Source organism: Phacochoerus africanus, chromosome 4 (genome assembly GCF_016906955.1).
Source record: "Phacochoerus africanus isolate WHEZ1 chromosome 4, ROS_Pafr_v1, whole genome shotgun sequence".
Lineage (NCBI taxonomy): Eukaryota > Metazoa > Chordata > Mammalia > Artiodactyla > Suidae > Phacochoerus > Phacochoerus africanus.
Genome location: NC_062547.1, coordinates 108,015,647 through 108,037,628, shown reverse-complemented (window position 1 = coordinate 108,037,628; position 21,982 = coordinate 108,015,647). Strand labels below are relative to the sequence as shown.

At 37.3% G+C, this 21,982-nt stretch overlaps 1 protein-coding gene across 1 annotated transcript in view; it reads left to right on the top strand.

Annotated features, from left to right (window-relative positions):
• The window catches only part of SLCO6A1 (solute carrier organic anion transporter family member 6A1), a 138,286-nt gene that overhangs the window by 31,704 nt on the left and 84,600 nt on the right, over positions 1 to 21,982 (top strand). Inside the window, exons 2-3 of the mRNA XM_047774731.1 lie at positions 13,128 to 13,325; positions 13,951 to 14,578. Coding sequence (XP_047630687.1) covers positions 13,128 to 13,325; positions 13,951 to 14,578 — 826 coding nt within the window. The remainder of the gene's footprint in view (positions 1 to 13,127; positions 13,326 to 13,950; positions 14,579 to 21,982) is intronic.

Genomic DNA, 21,982 nt, shown 5'->3' with positions numbered 1-21,982 from the left:
ATTACTGTCCTATTTCACACATACGTAAAATACTGGGTTTTGTGGTGGTGTTAATTACACTTTTTGCCTTTGAGTTCTGAATATATTTTTAAAAAGTAAAAACAGAAGTGCAGTAAGGAGCAAAATACAGCTGTACTGCAGGGGAAAGCTCTATTGAAGAGCACAATTAAGACTTGAAAATGAAATATGCTTCTTACTTCTTCCCACTGAATGGAGCTTACCGTGTCATAGGTAGAGAGAACAGATGACTACCGGCCAGGGTCCTGCATGCTTAGTGTCCTTTCATTAAGTTCACCAGTTTTCCAAATCAACCCCTCTTCTTGGGAAGTAGTCAAATAATGAGGTGAAGGGAGCAACCAGAGGTAATCCTCAATGTTTCCTTCTGAGGAATGTAGGAGAAGACCCCTCTGTAGAATAAGAGAAAGGTGATAGATGTTTCCCCCAATCAAATTACTGCCTACATAAAATGTCAATCAATGTGCTAAAATTTGATTTGGGGCCAGTTTAGCTCCATTGGCTACTGATTTGTATTCAGTCAATGCCTGCTTTAAATTGTGCAGATCAGATATTCCTGATTAAAATCATTTTAAAATCCTTATTAAAAGAGTTATTTTTTAAAAAATGGCTTTAAAACTCAAGTTTTACAAATATAATAATGCATTGTTATAAAAGCTACCATGATATAAACAAAAATATACTGTTGTGCACAATATAATCAGTAATTCCAATTCAGCTCTCATGGAGAACTGGAAGCATGACTAGGAACATTAAATAATTTTGTGGTTAAAAGGAATTTAAAATATTTTCCTGCAAGAAAGATAAGTAAAAAATGTAACAAGCACGTAAATTCTGTTTAAAACGTCTTGAATCTGTTTCTTTTAACTTAAATGTAAAAATGAAAGTGTATGTCCACTAGATGGCGGCAAATTAAACCTTTTAAAACAGTATCGCTGATAAAGTAGAGGGGAAAGGAAGGTTAAGTTGTGAGGAATGCAGTAGGATTAGACAGAAACTATGCCTTGTAAAGTGCACTGGCAAATCAGTTAAACTCTATCAACCAAATTGTGATTACAGATTGTTATATTGGTCTCCTAAAGTCAAACTCTTTTAACGCCAATTTCTTCGGACTCGTATGTTCTAGAAAAAATTCCACAGACAAACTGATCCAACAGTAATTTCCCACAGTGCTATGACTTCTGAAAATACAGTCATTGATTGTGACAAAGACTGGTCCAGTTTACACATTCTGACCAGTGTTGTCCAAGATCCCCTGTGACTAACTCCAGTGCTCCAAACCCTTTCAGTACCCTTCCCTGTCTCCCTCTTGCTATGGTTAGATTTATGAAGGTGTTCCAGGTGGTACTGGCTGATGAGCTTATTATATCAATGAGATATGATGTTATGAAACTTACTAAGGAATTACTTTCAAAGTTGCTATAATATTGAAATAGTTTTATTTCAGTAATATGTCAAATGTCATCAATTGAGAAGAAGCAAACCAACAGTTAAATATATATACCAACAAAGATTCTCTCTTTGACCTAACTTTACGCAAGCTCATTTGAGGACTCAACTAATGTTGAGACACTTTCCTTGGAAATTTTCCATCCACTGACATTTTTAATTTACTCATTGGCTATAAATTTCCACTTGTCTTTGTTGTATTTGGAGTTGAGCACAATTTCTCACCCCTATTGTAATAGTCTAGAATAAAGTCTCCCTTACAATTTTAACAATTCTGAGAATCATTTAATAATACCTGTTTATTGTTTAATGTTTTACTTCTTTTCATGTGATCTAGCAGTTATTCTGAATGGTTTTAAATCTTACTTTTTTTGGGGGGGGGCCTCACTTGTGGCATATGGAAGTTCCCAGGCTAGGAGTTGAATGAGAGCTGCAGCTGCTGGCCTACACCACAGCTCATGGCAACGCTGGATCCTTTACCCACTGGGTGACGCCAGGGATTGAATCTACGTTCTCATGGATCCTAGTCAAGTTCATTACCACTGAGCCATAACTCGGAACTCCTGACTTATTTATAAGTGTGTTATTTCAGGAGTTTCCTGGTGGCTCAGTGGGTTAAGGATCAGGCAATGTCACTGCTGTGGCTTGGATCACAACTGTGGCATGGGTTCGATCCCTGGTCCAAGAATTTCCTCATGCTGTGGGTGCAGCCAGAATAAATAAGTAAATAAATAAAGTGCAGGAGTTCCCATTGTGGCTCAGTGGTTAACGAATCTGACTAGGAACCATGAGGTTGAGGGTTCGATCCCTGGCCTTGCTCAGTGGGTTAAGGATCCGGCGTTGTCATGAGCTGTGGTGTAGCTTGCAGACACGGCTGGGATCTGGTGTTGCTGTGGCTCTGGTGTAGGCCAGCGGCTACAGCTTCAATTAGACTCCTAGCCTGGGAACCCCCATATGCCACAGGAGCAGCCCTAGAAAAGGTAGGAAGACAAAATAAATAAATAAAATAAATAAATAAATAAAGTGCATTATTTCTAACAAGCATACATTTCTAAAGATCTACTTCACTATTTTTCTTCGCATTCAGCTGTATATTTCCTCATTTATTGACCTTTTAAATGGTCTTCTAGTGCCTTTAATCCACTCAATCTTCTTGAATTCCTAAACTTAATTAGCTAATTAACAAAATAACTTTATGTTCATTTTAACATCACACATTCTTATTGGAAGGATCTCAGCTTTCCCAAATACTCCTGAGTATCCCTTATTTCCACAAAGATGTCAATCAAGTAGTCATTCCTGGGCATTTACATATTTTTTCCCTAGATCCTTCCCTGTCAGAGTAGTTTGCTATTTGTAAAGCTTTTTCAGGAAACCTTAAAGCTTACTCATTGTTATATCTTTTAACTTTCTTTTTAAATGTCTTAAACATTATCTCTTTCACAGAAAACAGCTTAGGCCATTATGTTTCTTGTGAATATTATAACTTATTCTACTATTTCATGAAGATAATCTCAAGTGTTGCCCTCTCGCTGCCTTTTGTGAAAACATATGCTGGTAGATTCCCCCTTCAACTGAGTCAGTTTCTGTCCATAGATTGAGGTTTAACTTATAGGTACATTATAATTATTATAGGTACTTTTTAATATAAAGGTTCATAATTCTAATAACTTTATAAATAATTATCTTTGAATTATCTACAATGTGCCAAGAATTGTGCTAAAAGTTTTGTAGGTGTTATTTTCATTTTACAAATGAGGAACTAAGGGTCAGAATGTTTGAGATTTACCCCAAATCATATAACTAGAAACTAAGCAGAAGAGCTAGATTCAAAGTCCGTGTTTTATTCACTTTACCTAATTTTTCCTTCATGCCACTGTCTTTGTTTTCCTTTGGGCTTAAAAAATTATTTAGCATTTTATCTACCCAGCAGTTAGATTTCTAATCTCAATAAACCAAAGAGACTCACAGGAAGCCAAAAAATAAAATAAAAAACTTGTAATCATTGAGAAATGTAGTACCTAGAGCACCCACCTTTTAAATATTTTTAGCAGTAGGTTGCATTTATTTTCAGCCTACAACCTGCAGATCTTATATTTTGTGGTGAATATATACTGTTTGATTACATAACTATGAGAGGCAGCATATTTGAAATTGTAGCAAAAAGTTCCTCAACAGAGAGGAAGCAAGGGTCATTTACCAAAGCAGCTAAGCAAATGAAGATGATTTACTAAAGAGGCAAACATTACTATATCCCTTAACAGTTGAGGTCACCTCTGTATTAAACGGCAGCAACTACCGGTATAGTTATGGTAACTTGAACTATTATGTTTATCTGCTTCATTGACCCATTTGGTAAGAAGAGTTACATGAATTACTCCAAACAAGTTACTTTGGTGAGTAGTTCTTCCTGTAGACAAGTTTAGAGGTTTTAGATGAAATAAATATTATATGGAGGATATTTAACAGCACCTCAGGAACACTCATTTATTTCAGGCTAGTCTTTTGAAATATCTTAAACTCTTGGATTGCCAGATTTGTCAGAGACTACTTTAGTTTAGCTATATTTCAATGCCTGTGTTGAAATTTTATGCAGTAGTCACTTGCTAACTTCTAGAAAACATGCAAAAGGATTTTAATATCCATACTTTTATAGATTCAAAAAGTTTTTTCTTCAGTTAGTATTTCCAAAATTGGGATATGTTTTATAAATCATTTACATTTTCTATGAAAAGTTATGAAATTATTTCTATAAAATTAGTGATCAGGAAAATATTCTGCATATGAAGATGTTCATTTCAGTATTATCAGAGCAAAAATTGGAAACAAGCCAATTTCATCACATGATAGTGGCTAAATAAATTATATAAAATTCATACAGTGGATTGTTTGTACTACCACATAAAGAAAATCAGCATGGTTTGTTGAGTGTGACGTTTACTAAGGTTAAATGTGCAACGCAACAAAGAGCCATTTTTTTTCTTAAATATTTAAGCTACAATTCTTATAACTGTGCCCTCTATTAGGAAATAAAAACCTTGTGATTAGACATTTCTCCACTTGAATAATCGCCCAGATTAAAAAGACACAAATGAGCAATTTAGCTTGGCTTTCAAAAACATATTTATTATAAAAATATAAAAGGCCTAATTTTATAGTAAAATATAAAATATATAGACCACCAAAGCATTAGTTAAATAACTAATAACTAAAAGAATTGTTGTTAATTCTGTGATTTAAGTAAATTCTAGCTCTAAAGTTACATTCAAACTTGACATTTTGGAATTGAAAAGGAACCTCTGCATTCTCCAGTACAGTAGCCACCAGCTACATATGGCTGTTGAGCACTTGAAATGTGGCCAGTCCAATCTGAGAGATGCTATAAATGTAAAATACTGAAGACTTTGAAGGATTAGAAGAACATAAATTATCTCACTTAATAGTTAATGATTTTAAAATATTGACGAAAAATATTGATTATATGTTGAAACAATATTTTGAACATCTTTGGTTAAAGAGTGCACATTATTCAAATTAACTTTATATGTTTCCTTTTTTTGTGGTTGGTACTAGAAGAATTTTAATTACATATGTGTTGACATTTTATTTCTATTGGACAACACTGTTCTATAACTTTTGTTTCTGAGAGACTTAAAAACTTCAGGAGTTCCTGTCGTGGCGCAGTGGTTAAGGAATCTGACTAGGAACTATGAGGTTGTGGGTTTGGTCCCTGCCCTTGCTCAGTGGGTTAAGGATCCGGCGTTGCCGTGAGCTGTGGTATAGGTTGCAGACACGGCTCAGATCCTGCGTTGCTGTGGTTCTGGCATAGGCTGGTGGCTACAGCTCCAATTAGACCCCTAGCCTGGGAACCTCCATATGCCGCGGGAGTGGCCCAAGAAATAGCAAAAAGACAAAAAAAAAAAAAAAAAAACCAAAACGAAACAAAAAAAACTTCAAAGGTCTCATTTCTGAGTAAAACTAAAAAGAAGTTAGTGAGGAATCATTTATTTCTCCTTCTTGACATTCCTTCAAACTTAAAAAAGAAAGTTTTTGTGATCAAAACAACCACCACAAAAAAGTCATGGGCAGAATTTCCTCTAGGGCCTCATCTTTCCCTCAAGATGCAGTTGTGTTAATAAAGGTGTTATGACCTTCTAGCACATGCTGTCTCATAAAGTGACAAGGATATATCACTTTATGACTGTCACCTTTTGCTTCCAGGAGTGATTTCCAGACTTATATTTTTAGGGGGCTAAACCATTTTTTTTCCCTCCAGGGATATTTTAAACATCATTGGGTATTTAAAATATGACTACTTGACCATACAGTTGTTTCTTTGCATAAAGGATTACTCACATGACCTTGGAAGCAAGTCTGAGGTGAGTTATTCAGAATCCAGGGAAAGGGAGATCATCTCTGTCAGTTTCCTTGATAAGGTACTAGTGCTACCCAGGTAAGCAATGCAGTTGAAAATCTAGAATTATATAGATACTAAAGGGTAAATTGATATTTGTAGAATCCTAGCTGGATTCTAATACTTCTAGCTAAAAATAGTTCTTATAAAATCTTCTGTTCATGGAATGGTCTTTGTTTTTTTTGCATAGTTTCCCCAGAGTAAATCAATCCAAGGACAATATTTCTCCAGTTTTATCTTCACTTCAGTAATATGCTCAAGTATGCTCTTTTAAAGATTTCCATAACCATTACTAGTAATTTCCACTGGCTGTAGTCATATGCCTCATGCACTATTTGGTTAGTTAATTAAATAGTTAATTCAAACCAAATATTATTTAAATTCTTCATAGCGCTAAGCACCATGCTCTCAAAATCCTTTCAGCTTGGTTGAGAAATGTATATACAAATACAGTGAGATATTTGTTTTAATGAAGATTTTATGGTCAAAGTTAAATGGTAGCAGGATGTCTTTGGGAAGTTACAGTGAACTGAGTAGTGCTGGAACATGAAGATCAAAGTCATAGTAAAGTCACTCAGAAAGCAGTTGTCAGAGCATGAAGAGCCTTTCAGATTTTACTCTGAAAAATCACAGGTTTCCAAATAGTTTTTGAACTGTGAAATCCTTTGTTCAAATAAAATATTTCGGAGAAGCTCAGTGGGTAAAACAGGTAAACAGATTGCAATAATGGAAATCTCTTCCATCACTGGGTCTGAAGAGTGTTCAGAGTTAGGAAGAAGAAAAAATTACACACGACTACCAAGACTTCTGCGTGGATGTTGATGCCATTCGTAGAGTCAAGGAATACAAAAATATTGGCCTTATATTCTTCTCTTCTCTAGCTCTAGAGTTATTGTTGGCTGCCAAGGCTCCATAAAAGTATTTTGAAGCTACAAAATTTCAAACACTATTAAGCTCTAGTGTGATCTGCTTCCAAATATGAAGTCTTTCTGGCCCACACTTAGTTTGGGCATAATGTTGTTCTTATTCATGTATCCTCATCATGTTCCAAGAGGCACCTCCAAATAAGATAGTATTCTTTTCTCTCTTTGGTGTTATACTATTATGAAGCTTCCTCATGCCTTACAGGTTTGTGAAAAACTCCTTAGTGTTTGTTTGCATTCCTCTCTCACTAGGACACCATTCTATTTGGCAGGGGTGAGGGAGAAGAGGCCAGGTTGTGATCTGAGTAAGAGAACTTCGGCCTTTCTCAAAATCACCCCTGCTCTCTGACTTTGAGTCATTTTCTTTGGAATGATAAGCATGAAACTTTTCTATAAACCTTCTTTATTGTTTGAATGAAAAGATAACTTAGTAGTATCTTAAAATGGAGCATAAGGGAGATGGATTTTGACCTAGATCTCTAATTCCAAATGTACTATGTTTTCTATTTATAATAACTACCTTCTACTAGATTAAATTTATTATTTGAATGCAGTGCTGCCTATTTAGTTGAGGCACATAGTATCTTTATTTAAAGATTTTGATATTTACTTATTATCATATAATCCAGTTCAAAATTTGAGGGAGATGAAGAGCAGATTGGTTTGTTTTTTTAAATGTTTCTTTTTAGTTGTTTTTAAATTTACAAAAGTTGTACTTAATTTACCATATAATAAATGTTATGGGAAAAAATCACACAGACATGTGAAATGGATTTTTGTCCAAATGTACAATTCTCTGTACAAACTGATGGACAGGTTTCTTTTTTTTTTTTTTTTGAGACCTGTGTTTGTAAGCCAAGACTCCACAATAAAAACATACTCTTAGATTCTCATACTAAGTAAAGTAAGTCAGAAAGAGAAAGGCAAATACCGTATAATATCACTTTTAAATGTGGAATCTAAAATATGGCACAAATGAACCTATCTACAAAACAGAAACAGACTCACAGATGTGGAGAACAGACTTGTGGTTGCCAAAGGGGAGGGTGAGGGAGTGGGATAGACTGGGAATTTGGGGTTAGCAGATGTTAACTATTATCTTTCGAAAGGATCGGCCATGAAGTCCTACTGTACAGCACAGGGAACTACATCTAGTCTTTTGGGATAGCCCAAGATGGAAGGTAGTGTAAGAAAGGGAATGTATGACTGGGTCTCTTTGCTGTTCAGTAGAAATTGGCACAGCATTATAAATCAACTATACTTTAACTTTAAAAAATGCTTTTAATCACTTGGAAAGAGCTTCCAAATCACTAGCTAAAAATGCTCCTCTCTCAAGAGAAACTAGTCAGTCACTTGTGTAGTAACTACTTTTAATGTTCTATTTGAATAGGTCTAACCTGTGGTATTATTTTTATACATTACCATTATGACACACTTGAAAATCATAGAACAGGTTTTTAGAATCCAATGAGAAATATTAGGAAATAGAATACTAAGACATTACGTGAAAAAAGTAGAAGTTCAAAAAATATCTTGCAGGAGTTCCCCTCGTGGCTCAGTGGTTAACGAATCTGACTAGGAACCATGAGGTTGCGGGTTTGATCTCTAGCCTTGCTCAGTGGGTTAAGAATCCGGCGTTGCCGTGAGTTGTGGTGTAAGTCGCAGACGCGGCTTGGATCCCCAGTTGGCTGTGGCTCTGGCATAGGCCGGTGGCTACAGCTCCGATTGGACCCCTAGCCTGGGAACCTCCATATGCCACGGGTGTGGCCCTAGAAAAGGCAAAAAGACAAATATATATATATTTTGTCAAAATTATATTCCTATAACTTTGAAAAAGTTATGAAGGATGGAAAATAAAGTGATATTTATTCCCCAAATAAGGACTGATGAGAGAGGTCTAAATAGTTAACCTCCAAACTCACTGACACAAGAAAAAGATTATTATGTTTTAATTTTAACTGAAAAATTTTAGAATTCTCTTTATGACTAGCTCGGAAGATATGCTACTTCTTTTATTATAGAGGGAAAGGAGAATGCTCCTTAACCAAAACTACTTGGGAATTTCAAATAATAAAGATAAACTTGACAACTCTTTTTGTAATCAGCATAATTACTGCACTCATCTTGAAGTTTCTGGAGCCAAATGCCTAGAACTCTCTGCAAAGATTACTGCTGTCAAATGAAAAATGATCCAGAAAAGGTACAGAGAGGGAAAAAGGGAAAGAAGGAGGGAGGAAAAGAGGGAGAAAGGAATAATAAAAGGTTCTAGGTAAAGGCAACTGGTGAGTTTAGTTCTAAAGGGTATATGAGTGTTTTCTGTACACTAAGAGTGTTTTGATGACATGTCTTTAAGATAGTTCAACTACCAACTTCATTCTTAGTATTACAAACAGAGACAACAAGTAACATTCAGAGTTCCCATTGTGGTGCAGTGGAAACCACTCCGTTAAGGAACCATGAGGTTGCAGGTTCCATCCCTGGCCTTGCTCAGCGGGTTAAGGATCCGGTGTTGCTCTGAGCTGTGGTGTAGGTGGCAGACGCAGCTCAGATCCTACATTGCTGTAGCTGTGGAATTTGACCCCTATCCTGGGATCCTCCATATACCATGAGTGCGGCCCTAAAAAGCAAAAAAAAAAAAAGCAAAAAAAAGGCAACACTCCAAAAGTTGATATTGCCCATTCAGGAGCTGTCTTTACTGATATTTTATTACTTTATTCTTCCCTTTCCACTTCGTTTTCACTTTCTCTCAATCCACTTAGGGCCAAAATATCAAATCAGTAAGAAGTATGGACCAAATTCTGTTGAACAGTTCTTATTGGGTTCTTTTAGAAACTGGATGTTCCAGTTATAGGGTACATGCATACCATTCAAACCATGGAGTTAAGACCACAGGAAAGGAGAGCAAGTGTGGTATGTGCCATAAGTAAATGTTATCCTTGAGGCTTTTTGCCCTCTTTTCCTTAACGGGGACATCTGCAGTCTATACCACATTTCATAGTGATATACAGAGGTGGCCACAGTCTTGCATCAGTCCTCTAACATGGCAGCACATTGGAATCACTGGGGAAGTTTTAAAAATAATTATTCCTGGGCCTCACAACCAGAAATTCTGAATTAATTGTCCTGAGTATGATGTGGGTATTGAGATTTTTATATGCATCCTAAGTATTTCTAACAAGAAGTCAAAATTATGTATATGTGGTTTAGCTGGTGATCTGTACATAGACTGTAGAATTGAGGGAAATTTGCTGAGGTACATGAGGTTCAAACCAACTATAAGCCAACAAAATATCTAGTGTATTATTAAAATCCACTAAGAATTGTCTCTTCAGTTACACCTGATATATCAAGAATGGAATAAAGGATGAAATCAAGAGCCAAAATGGCAGTCAGTGTTTTAACAGTAATGCTTGTCAACGAGCTCCCATTTAGGATTTGCTTTGTATGCTTTTTCAAGTATGACCATTTATTTTTCTTTCTTTCTTTTTTAGGGTTGCACTGTGGCATGTGGAAGTTAGCAGTATAGGGGCTGAATCTGAGCTGCAGCTGCCGGCCTACACCACAACCACACCAACACAGGATCTGAGCCACGTCTGCGACCTACACCACAGCTCATGGCAATGCTGGATCCTTAACCCACTGAGCGAGGCCAGGGATTGAACCTGCATCCTCATGGATACTAGTCAGGTTTGTAACCCTCTGAGGCACAAATGGGAACTCCCAATTTGTAAAATTTTTGATTAGGAAACCCATAGGAGAAAGAAAAATATTCTAGGCCTATGTTTTTTATTTGGAAGTTTGCTACTGATATTAAAAAATTAATTTACAGTTTATTGTTTATGGGTGAGTTTTTCAGCCATGTATATGTGTGTATGTTTTAGTCACACACACACATGCACACATACATATATACACACATACACATTATGAGTGTGTATATGTGTGTACTGAATTGCAGTGTAAAATAACCTTTTATTGTAGGTTGTAGCTAAAATTTTTTAATATACTGGACTGGCAAAAATTAGACTCTGTTCTAGCATGATAGTTTTCTGCAAAAACAGAATTTTATTGAGTTATGGTAGTGGAATCTTGGCATATAAACAAATTCATTCTATACTTAGTTATCCCTATAGTTTTAAAGTGTTAGTAATGTAACTGTGAGAACTCTTGGATTTATTGCCATGGCAGTGGATTGGGTCATTGCTGTGGTGCAGATGTGATCCCTGGCCCAGGAATTTCCATATGCCTTGGGAATGGCAATAAATAAATAAATATTTACTGTCTTTACTCCCCAGAGAATTCTCTGGGCTCTCTTTTATAGAGAAACTAATCCTATTCATGGGGGCTCTACACTCTACATTTACGATAGTCAGCACTCATGATCTAATTATCTCCCAAACGCCCTACTTTTAAATACTATTCTGTTGGGTGTTAGGATGTCAATATATGAATTTATGGGACACAAACATTCAATTTAGAGCAAATTATCAGTACAATGTTGAATAGAAATGGCAGGATCAAATGCGCTTGTTTTGTTCCTAACCTTACAAAAAGAAGTTTTCCACAGATACCATTTATCAGTTCATTTCTTAGTTTCTTGAGTATTTTTATCATGAAAGGGTGATGGATATTTCCAAGTGCTTTTTCTGTATATATTAAAATGATCATGAGTATTTGTTTTTCAATCATACATAGTAATACATTAATTGATCTTTATTTATTTATTTATTTATTTTGTCTTTTTGCTATTTCTTTGGGCTGCTCCCGCGGCATGTGGAGGTTCCCAGGCTAGGGGTCCAATCGGAGCTGTAGCCACCGGCCCATGCCAGAGCCACAGCAACGCAGGATCTGAGTCGTGTCTGTGACCTACACCACACAGCTCATGGCAACGCCGGATTGTTAACCCACTGGGCAAGGGCAGGGATCGAACCCACAACCTCATGGTTCCTAGTCGGATTCGTTAACCACTGCGCCATAACGGGAACTCCCCATTAATTGATCTTTAGATGTTAAAACAACTTTGGATTCCTAAAATAAATCTCACTTGGTCTTGGAATATAATTCCTTCATAGGATATAAATTCTTTTATATGTTGTTGGATTTGGCCTTATGATATTGAGGGTTTTTCACATTTCTTGACACACTTTTGAAATTTATTTTGCTAAATAAAGAACTCTTGGTTGGATCTTTTTTTATTTATATTTTAGAGATATAGTTTCATTATATTCTGTCCTGCAAACTTTCTGATGGTAGATTTCTAAAAAATTAATATCTCCATAAGTTATGTTTATCTTTTTTTCTGATTTTATTTATTTTGGCTGCACTCACAGCATTTGAAAGTTCTGGAGTCAGGGACTGAACCCATCCCACCGCAGTGACAGGAGCCAAAGCAGTGACACTGTCAGATCTTTAACCACTGCACCAAAAGGGAAATCCTTTTCTGAATTTCTTTAAACTTCTCTAATTAGGATTGATTTTTAGTAGCTTGATTAGTTTAGATGTGTTTTTCTTTATATTAATATTGCTTTGAGTTTCTGAGGTTATTGCATATGTGGTTCTATATTTTTCATTAGTTTTACAAAATTTGTAACCATTATATCATCAAATAATTCTACTTCAGTGCTTCTCTCTGGTACTCAAACATATATTAGGCCATTTAATACTAACTTCCAGACATCATATATAAAAGAATATTGGGGACTGATGTATTTACATCTAGAAATGATGATTATTCTTTTTTTGGCTATTAGGTTTGTCAATTTTGACAGAAGTAGAGTTGGATATGGGTTTCATTTTTCTTCTGTTTATCTTCAGTGTACCACAGGGTTAAAATTCTTCTTATGGGGACTGCAGGTACCTTATGTGTCAGGTACCTCAAGTCAGGAATGCTTGAGGGTTTTGGTGAGTATTAACTATTCCATCCTCAACTTCAGTTCTCAACAGGTCCAGTATTCCTGCACCAAGGTTTGAATCTCCCTTTTCTCTAATGACTTACTTATATTGGTAGAATGCCCTTGGTTGTTTTTTCACTCAGGCAAAACTCATAATGGAAGCAGGTGATAGGTTTCACTGGCCCAGCCTCACTCAGTCTTAAGCCCCGATGGCCTGAGCCTCAAGAGTTGGGCTTTTCTTTGCTTTGGTGGCAGACCTTGGGAAGGAATGATATTCCTGTCCCTCCCTCTTTGGAAGATAGTTTTTATTTTCATTCTACCCTGGTGGTAGCCAACTTTTGGGTAGACCATAGGACAGGATGGTTTCCTGCCCGTCGCTCAATGACAGATGGCTTTTGTTCTCTCCTTCCCTCTCTAACACCTAAACTTTACCAGGGATTAGGGGGCAGGAAGTTTTTTGCCTCAGCGTCAGAGGGAGAACTGCTTTTGCTTTACATTCCAAAAGTGTCAGGAATACAGACCTGGAAGGTACAAGGTTTATTAGCAAGTATTCCTGCTTCTCCATTAGTAGTTGCCTTAAATGCTTTCTTCATTGAAGAGGGCTCTCTTACTCTTTTGAATGACAAAGATCTGGTAAGTGAGTGTAGATTCCCCTTAATTTTGAGATTCCTTGGGTTTCCAAACTGTTGTGCCAGCCCTCACTTGGCCTTTTAACTATTAACTAAAATTTCAGGAGTGTTCTATTTTCTTTTATTGTTGCCACCTCTATCTAATGTACTTTCTCAAAGGTGAAAGAGTTCATGAGTCTCATCCTTGCTCTGAGGTGTTTGTTACCCTTGGAATAAATTCACCTGGTTTCTTTGCAAATGAACCTTTCTGAGGGGCTCAAAAAAGTGCTACTTTAAAATACTATCTGGCTTTCTTTTTTCTTTTGGTTATTGTTGTTGTTGTTAGAGTTGGGGTAACATTCAGTTTGGTTCTCTGTGTTCTGGGAATAAGAGTCCCTCCGCTTTCCTACCTCCAAGATTTCCTGTTTCCTTTATGTTTGTTAATATCATGAAGCAATAGGATGGGGGACTCCAACATCTAATACTGGGAGAAAAGAAAGTTCACTTCTGGAAAGTCATCCTTCAAGCATGTATGTCCTGAATAACTTCTATTTCTGCCTAAGAAAAGAAAACCAATAAGAAATTGCATTTTCACCTAAAAACTCATGTTTCATACCCTGATAATATTCTCTTGTTGAGAATATTATCAGGTTGTTCCCCACCCCCCCTTACCCACGTGGAAGCAGAGAAGGAAAAAGCCCCGAAAGTTCCGCGGGGCAACTGTCAACCTCCCTGCTAGACGTTTGCCTCCCGCCCAAGGAGAAACGTTCCCTTTAGAGGTTTGGGGTGTAGTTACCCCTGGAGGACAGCAGTTTTCGACGTCCGCGCCGCAGGCCTACTTGGAGATAGAAGAGCAAGCTCAGGGTGGGAACTGCAGCCCTTGCCCCACCCTGCCCTGCCCTGCCCCGCCCTCCCCAGTGCCGGAGGCACAGCCCCTGCCTGAGCCCAGTTGCACAGCCATGGAAGAAGGCCTGGTGGAAGTGGAGCCCAAGGTTGCGCACGCCCTGCCTGAGGAGAACATCATGCCCTCAGAGGCTGGGCAAGCCAGGAAGAAAATCCCGCTCAATAGGATATTTATAGCCAGGCTGGTCAAGTTTCTAAGTTTCAGAAAAAAGAACCAGGCTGGGGCCGTGCCCTGCAGTACCAAGAAGGTACAAAAACCGAAGGAGCGTTTGGAGGGGCCTTGCGGCTTGGGCTGTATAGTTATTCCCTGCTCTCAGTGTTGTAACAACATCCGTTGCTTCCTGGTTTTCTTCTGCATCCTGGTCACCTCTCAATGTAAGACTGAGGTGGGGGCTGGCTAGAGGAGGGGTCGAAGCGGCCGCCAGGGGGAGGACAAGGTTGTGTGTGGAGAGCATGTGGTGTGTGGCACCCAGCTTGATGTGGCTATACTCTCCAGTGTTCTCAAGGTATGCCTGGAATCAAAGCGGGTTAAACCGGCTGCTGCCGAGGGTTTGGGCACCTGTTCTTGCTTGACCTCATCAGGCACTTAATTGGCACCGTTCTCCCTCACAGTGTGGGTCAAAGGGGCCTAGGCTCTAGATAGCCGCGAGGAGGGAAGACGGTGTTGAGGCATTTAACCGTTGTTTAGTCACCAACCCTGAGAAATTGAGTCACTCGGGGCTGAATCACTTGGGGGAATAAAGTAAAAAATAGTGGCCGTGACTACCAGGTTGTTTCTGCTTTTGCCCACAGTTTTATGTTAACAAGATCTACTTCCTGCCTGGATCTTGTTAACTTATATGTTATTTGAGGAGGAGGAGTGGGACCTCAGAAAATCTGTATCAGAAAACCCAAACTTAAAGGTGTTTATCTTTGCCCACAGTCTGAGGGATAATATGAATTTGAATGCTTTTAGTGAGGACATATATTCTATACTTTGCCACAGCCCTCACAGCTCCCATTCCACCTAGATTCTTTACCAGCCTGTTTACATTGATGGTATGCACTTTGCCAAACATCTCTATTTGCGCTGAAACAAAATGTCTAAATAATGTCAGTAAAAAGGCTATGTGTGATAAGAATCATATGAGAGAAACAGTCACCATTTGAGAAATGGTGACTTGAGAAATCAAATAAATTTCTTTGAGAAAGGTATTTGAATTATTCCTTGATGAATATGTACAGTGATAGCTGGGAATGTGGTTGAGTATTTGAGAAATGGTGTCTTGAGAAATCAAATAAATTTCTTTGAGAAAGGTATTTGAATTATTCCTTGATGAATATGTACAGTGATAGCTGGGAATGTGGTTGAGTATTAAATAAGGCAATTGATGACAGGGTGTTTTGGTAAATAAACACTCAGATACAGGAAAGCTTTCTTTCCGAGTGATGAGTGACAGGTTTGGCCGGATGATGGTTTTGTCCACCAAAAATGGTAATTATATTCATTTTATTCATCATGTCTTTCCAGGATCTAGTGTAGTGACTGAGGCAGAAAAGACACTCAATAAATATGTATTGAATACATAAATGAATAAATTTTGCAGTTTGGGGCCACTAATGTTGCAAATGTGGCCACATTATGAAGGTCTTTAAAAACTAGACTGAGGATTTTGAAAGGTTATTAGAAGGTGTTTATGTCCCATTAATGTTCTAGGTTAGTGAGTTAGGTGCTTTGTCTCACTTAATATGATCTCCTTATGAGGTAGGTAGTGCGGAGCCAGTGAAGGTTTTTTAGAAGTGGTTGCAGTGAGTGGTTTTTAGCTCTGCTACTTGTTAACTGACTTCATACAGATCGTTAGCACAGTTTGAGTGTAATAACTTTGTCTTTCATTTATAAATGTGATGTATTTCTTCATCTATTTATAAATTCATTTATTTATTGTTTGTTACAATTTAAACAATTTTGAAATAAGTTCAAACATACAGAAAGGGTGCAAAAGCAATACAAAGAACTTTACCACTCACCCAGTTTCTCCAGTTGTTTGCATTTTACCACACTAGTTCCTTTGCTTTTTCTTTCCTATACATACAGACTTTTTCAGATATGGTGCCTCATTACTGCTAAATACTCCAGCGTGTATCTTCCCAAAGTGAGCACCCTCTCTTGCACTCACCTTACACCCCTCCCAGTCAGGAATATCACCATCACATTGTGAATTAGTAGCCCCACTCACATGTTGCTGTGTCAATATTTTTCTTTTTGGTCCAGAATTCTATTCAGGAACACATGTTGCATTTAGTTGTCATATTTTAGACTTCTTTAGTCTGAAACAATTCTTCACTCTTTCCCTGTTTCTTATGTCCATGCAGGTCTTAAAGCATATGGGTGTTTGATTCTGTATGTTGAACTTTAACATGTTTTTTTTTTTTTTTTCCATTCCTTATGACCAGACTTAGGCCTACCTGCCTGCCTGCCTGCCTTGCCTCTCTCTCTCTCTCCCCTAAACCTGTGATCTGTCTTTTCAATCTCTTTCTTGTGTCTTTTTGGTGAAAAAATGTTCACTTTTGTTGAAGTCCAAATCATTTATTTTTTTATGGTTTATTATTTTGGGTTTCGATCAAAGAAAGTATTGCCTTAATGTCATGGGGTTTTCTGCTTTGTTGTCTTTTAGAAGTTTTATGGTTTTGCTCTTATGTTTAGATCATTGATCCATTTTGAATGAACTTTTTAATTATTCAGTGAATTTTATTGCATTTATAGTCGTACCATAATCATCACGACCCAATTTTACATCATTTCCATCCCAAACCCCCAGCCCATCTCCAGCTCCCCAACCTGTCTCATTTGGAAACCATAAGTTTTTCAAAGTCTGCGAGTTAGTATCTGTTCTGCAAAGAAGTTCATTGTGTCCTTTTTTTAGATTACACATGTAAGTTATAGCATATAGTCTTACTGTCTGACTAACTTCACTTATGATGATGATTTCTAGGTCGATCCATGTTGCTGCAATGCTGTTATTTCTTTCCTTTCAATGGCTGAGTAATATTCCATTGTGTATATGTACCACATCTTCTGTATCCACTCCTTTGTGGATGGACATAGAGGTTGTTTCCATGTCTTGGCTATTGTATAGAGTGTGGCAATGAACATTGGAGTGTGTGTATCTTTTCAAGTCATGGTTTTCTCTGGATACATGCCCAGGAGTGGGATTGTTGGATCAAATGTTACCTCACAGTGGTTTTTATTTGCATTTCTGTAATATTAATGATGTTGAACATGTGTTCATGTGTTTTTTGGCCATCTGTGTGTATTCTTTGAGAATCGTCTGTTTAGATCCTCAGCCCATGTTTTGTTGGGGTTGTTTGTTTTTTTGGTATTGAGTTTCAGGAAGTGTTTATAAATTTTGGAGATTAATCCCTTATCAGTTGCTTCATTTGCAAATATTTTCTTCCATTCCGTGGGTTGTCTTTTTGTTTTGTTTAGTGTTTCCCATACTGTGGGTTTTCTTTTTGTTTTGTTTAGTGTATCCTTTGCTGTGTAGAAACTTTTAAGTTTCATTAACTCCCGTTTGTTTATTTTTGTTCTTATTTGTCATTACTCTAGGAGGTGGATCTGAGAAGATGTTGCTGTGGTTTATGTCAGAGAGTGTTTGACCTATGTTTTCCTCTAAGAGTTTTATAGTGTACAGTCTTATATTTAGGTCTTTAATCCATTTTGAAGTTACTTTTGTGCATGGTGTTAGGGAGTGTTCTAATTTCATTCTTTTCCATGTGGCTGTCCAGTTTTCCCAGCACCACTTAATGAACAAGCTGTCTTTTCTCCATTGTATATTCTTGCCTCCTTTGTCATATATGAGTTGGGTGTAGGTGTGTGGGTTTAATTCTGGGCTTTCTATCCTGTTCCACTGATCTATATATCTGTTTTTGTGCCAGTACCATAAAGTTTTAATGATTATAGCTTTGTAGTATAGTCTGAAGTCCAGGAGCCTGATTCCTCCAGCTAAATTTTTCTTTTCTGGATGTCTTTGGCTCTTCTAGGTCTTTTGTGCTTCCAAACAAACTTTAAGATATTTTGTTCAAGTTCTGTGAAAAATGTCCTTGGTACTTTGATAGGATTGCATTGAATCTGTAAATTGCCTTGGGTCGTATAGTCATTTAGATAATATTGACTCTTCCAATCCAAGAGCATGGTGTGTCTTTCCATCTGTTTGTGTCATCTTTGATTTCTTTCATCAGTGTCTTTATAGTTTTCAGAGTACAGGTCTTTTGGCTCTTTAGGTAGATTTACTCCTAGGTATTTTATTCTTTTTGATGCAGTGGTAAATGTGGAGTTTCCATTGTGGTACAGCAGAAACAAATCCAACTAGGAACCGTTAGGTTGTGGGTTCAATCCCTGGCCTCTATCAGTGGGTTGAGGATCTGGTATTGCCGTGAGCTGTGGTGTAGCTATGGTCACAGATGCAGCTCAGATCTGGCATTGCTGTGGCTGTGGCATAGGCCAGAAGCTGTAGCTCCAATTGGACCCCTAGCTTGGGAACCTCCATATGCCATGGGTGTGGCCCTAAAAGACAAGAGAAAAAAAATGGTAAATAGGATTTTTTCCCTAATTTCTCTTTCTGATCGTTCATTGTTAGTATATAGAAATGCAGTTGATTTCTGTGTATTAATTTTGTATCCTGCAACTTTGCCAAATTCATGGATGAGCTCTAACCTCAGTTTTCTGGTAGGGTTGTTTGGATTCTCTAGGTATAGTATCATGTCATCTGCAAATAGTGATAGTTTTACTTCTTCCTTTTCAGATTGGATTCCTCTTATTTCTTTTACTTCTCTGATTGCCATGGCTAGGACTTCCAAAACTATGTTGAATAGTAATGGTGAGAGCAGACATCCTTGTCTTGTTCCTGATATCAGCAGGAATTCTTTCATCTTTTCACCATTGAGAATGATGTTAGCTCTGGGCTTGTCATATATGGCCTTTATTATGTTGAGGTACGTTCCTTCTATGCCCACTTTCTGAAGGGTTTTTATCAGAAATGGGTGATGGATTTTGTTAAAAGCTTTTTCTGCATCTGTTGAGAGGATCATATGGTTTTTATTCTACAGTTTGTTAATGTGGTGTATCACTGATGGATTTGCAGATATTGAAGAACCATTGCATCCCTGGGATAAATCCCACTTGATCATGATGTCCAATCCTTTTAATGTATTGTTGGATGCGGTTTGCTAGTATTTTGTTGAGGATTTTTGCATCTATTTTCATCAGTGCAATGGGCCTGTAATTTTCTTTTTTTGTGGTATCTTTGTCTGGTTTTGGTATCAGGGTGATGGTGGCCTCATAGAATGAGTTTGGGAATGTCCCTTCCTCTGCAATTTTTTGAAATAGTTTCGGAAGGATAGGTGTTAGCTCTTCTCTGAATGTTTGATAGAATTCACCTGTGAAGCCATCTGGTCCTGGACTTATGTTTGTTGGAAGTTTTTAAATCACAGTTTCAATTTCAGTTCTTGTGATAGGTCCGTTCATCTTTTCTATTTCATCTTGTTTTAGTCTTGGAAGATTGTACTTTTCTAATAATTTGTCCATTTCTTCTAGGTTGTCTATTTTATTGGCATATAGTTGCATGTCATAGTCTCTTATGACCCTTTGTATTTCTGGGATGTCCACTGTAACTTCTCCTTTTTCATTTCTAATTTTATTGATTTGAGTCCTATCTCTTATTTTCCTGATAAGTCTGGCTAAAGGTTTATCAATTTTGTTGATCTTTTCAAAGAACCATATTTTTGTTTCATTGATCTTTTCTATGGTTTTCTTCATTTCTATTTCATTGATTTCTGCTCTGATCTTTATGATTTCTTTTCTTCTACTAACTTTAGGTTTTCTCTGTTCTTCTCTCTCAAGATGCTTTAGATGTAAAGTTAGGTTGTTTATTTGAGCTTTTTCTTGTTTCCTGAGGTGGGCTTGTATTGCTATAAACTTTCCTCTTAGAATGGCTTTTGCTGCATCCCATAGGCTTTGGAGTGTGTTATCTTTGTTGTCATTTGCTTCTAGGTATTTTTTTTAATTTCCTATTTGATTTCTTCAGTGATCCATTGGTTGTTCAGTAGCATGTTGTTTAGTCTCCATGCATTTGTGTTTTTTGCAGTTTTTTTTTGTTGTTGTTGTTGTTGATTTCCCATCATATAGTGTTGTGGTCATAAAAGATACTTGATATGATTTCAGTTTTTTGGTTTGTTTGTTTTTTGTTTTTGTCTTTTGTCTTTTTAGGGCTGCACCTGTGGCATATGGAGGTTCCCAGGCTAGGGGTCTAATCAGAGCTACAGCTGCTGGCCTATGCTAGAGCCACAGCAATGCCAGCCCCAAGCCGTGCCTGCAGTCTATACCACAGCTCACGGCAATGCTGGATCCTTAGCCCACTGAGCAACACCAGGGATCAAGCCCGCAACCTCATGGTTCCTAGTTGGATTCGTTTCCACTGTGCCATGATGGGAACTCCTCATTTCAGTTTTTTTAAAGTTACCAAGGTTGATTTGTGGCCCAGAATGTGATAAATCCTAGAGAATGTTCCATGTGCACTTGAGAAGAATGTGTATTCTGCTGCTTTTGGATGGAATGTCCTATAAATGTCTATTACGTCCATCTGTCTAACGCTTCATTTAGGGCCTGTGTTTTCTTGTTGATTTTTTGTCTGGGTGATCTGTCCATTGATGTAAGAGAGGTGTTAAAGTCCTCCGCTATTATTGTGTTATTGTGGATTTGTCATTTTAAGGTTGTTAGCAGTTACCTAATATATTGAGGTGATCCTATGTTTGGTGTATATGTATTTAAAATTGTTATATCTTCTTCTTGGATTGATCCTTTGATAATTATGTCGTGTCCTTCTTTGTCTCTTAAAATATTCTTCATTTTAAGGAGTATTTTGTTTAATATGAGTATTGCTACTCCAGCCTTCTTTTGATTCCCATTTGCATGGAATATTTTCTTCCATCCTCTCACTTTCAATTTGTATGTGTCCCTAGAAGTGAAGTGGGTCTCTTGAAGACAACATATATATGGGTCTTGTTTTTGTATCCATTTAGCCAGTCTGTGTCTTTTGGTTGGTTCATTTAGTCCATTTACATTTAAGGTAATTTTTTTTCAGAAGATAGCACATTTTAATGAGCTAAAAACATGTTAGGGATTCATGTATGTGTGACAGACCATTTTAAAGTTAAGTAGTACGGGAATAATAATGTCATGTTCTTTAGTGGTGATTACCTCTAGTATAGTAGAAGATAAGTATATGACATAAATTCAGCAGTGTTAGCAGGTTTATAATTCTTAAATGGGTTCATGAATGTTTAATTGTACTGCATTAAAACATGTATATTTGTTATATGTATATTTTTAGTATATTCCAAATACAAAGTCATGAGTTCGATTCCTGGCCTTGCCCAGTGGGTCAGGGATCCAGCGTTGCCATGAGCTGTGGTGTAGGTCGAAGACGTGGCCCAGATTCTGCATTGCTGTGGATGTGGTGTTGCCGTGTCAGTGGCATGGGCCAGCAGCTGTAGCTGATTCTGTCCCTAGCCTGGGAACTTCCATATGTCATGGAATACATTTAAGGTAATTATTGATAAGTATGTTCTTACTGCCATTTTATTAATTGCTTTGGATTTGTTTCTGTTGCTCTTTTTTCTTCGCTTCTTCTCTTGCTCTCTCCTCTTATGGTTTGATGACTATCTTTAGTGTTGTATTTGAATTGACTTTTCTTATTTGTGTGTGTATCTATTGTAGATGTTTGGTTTGCAGTTATTCTGAAG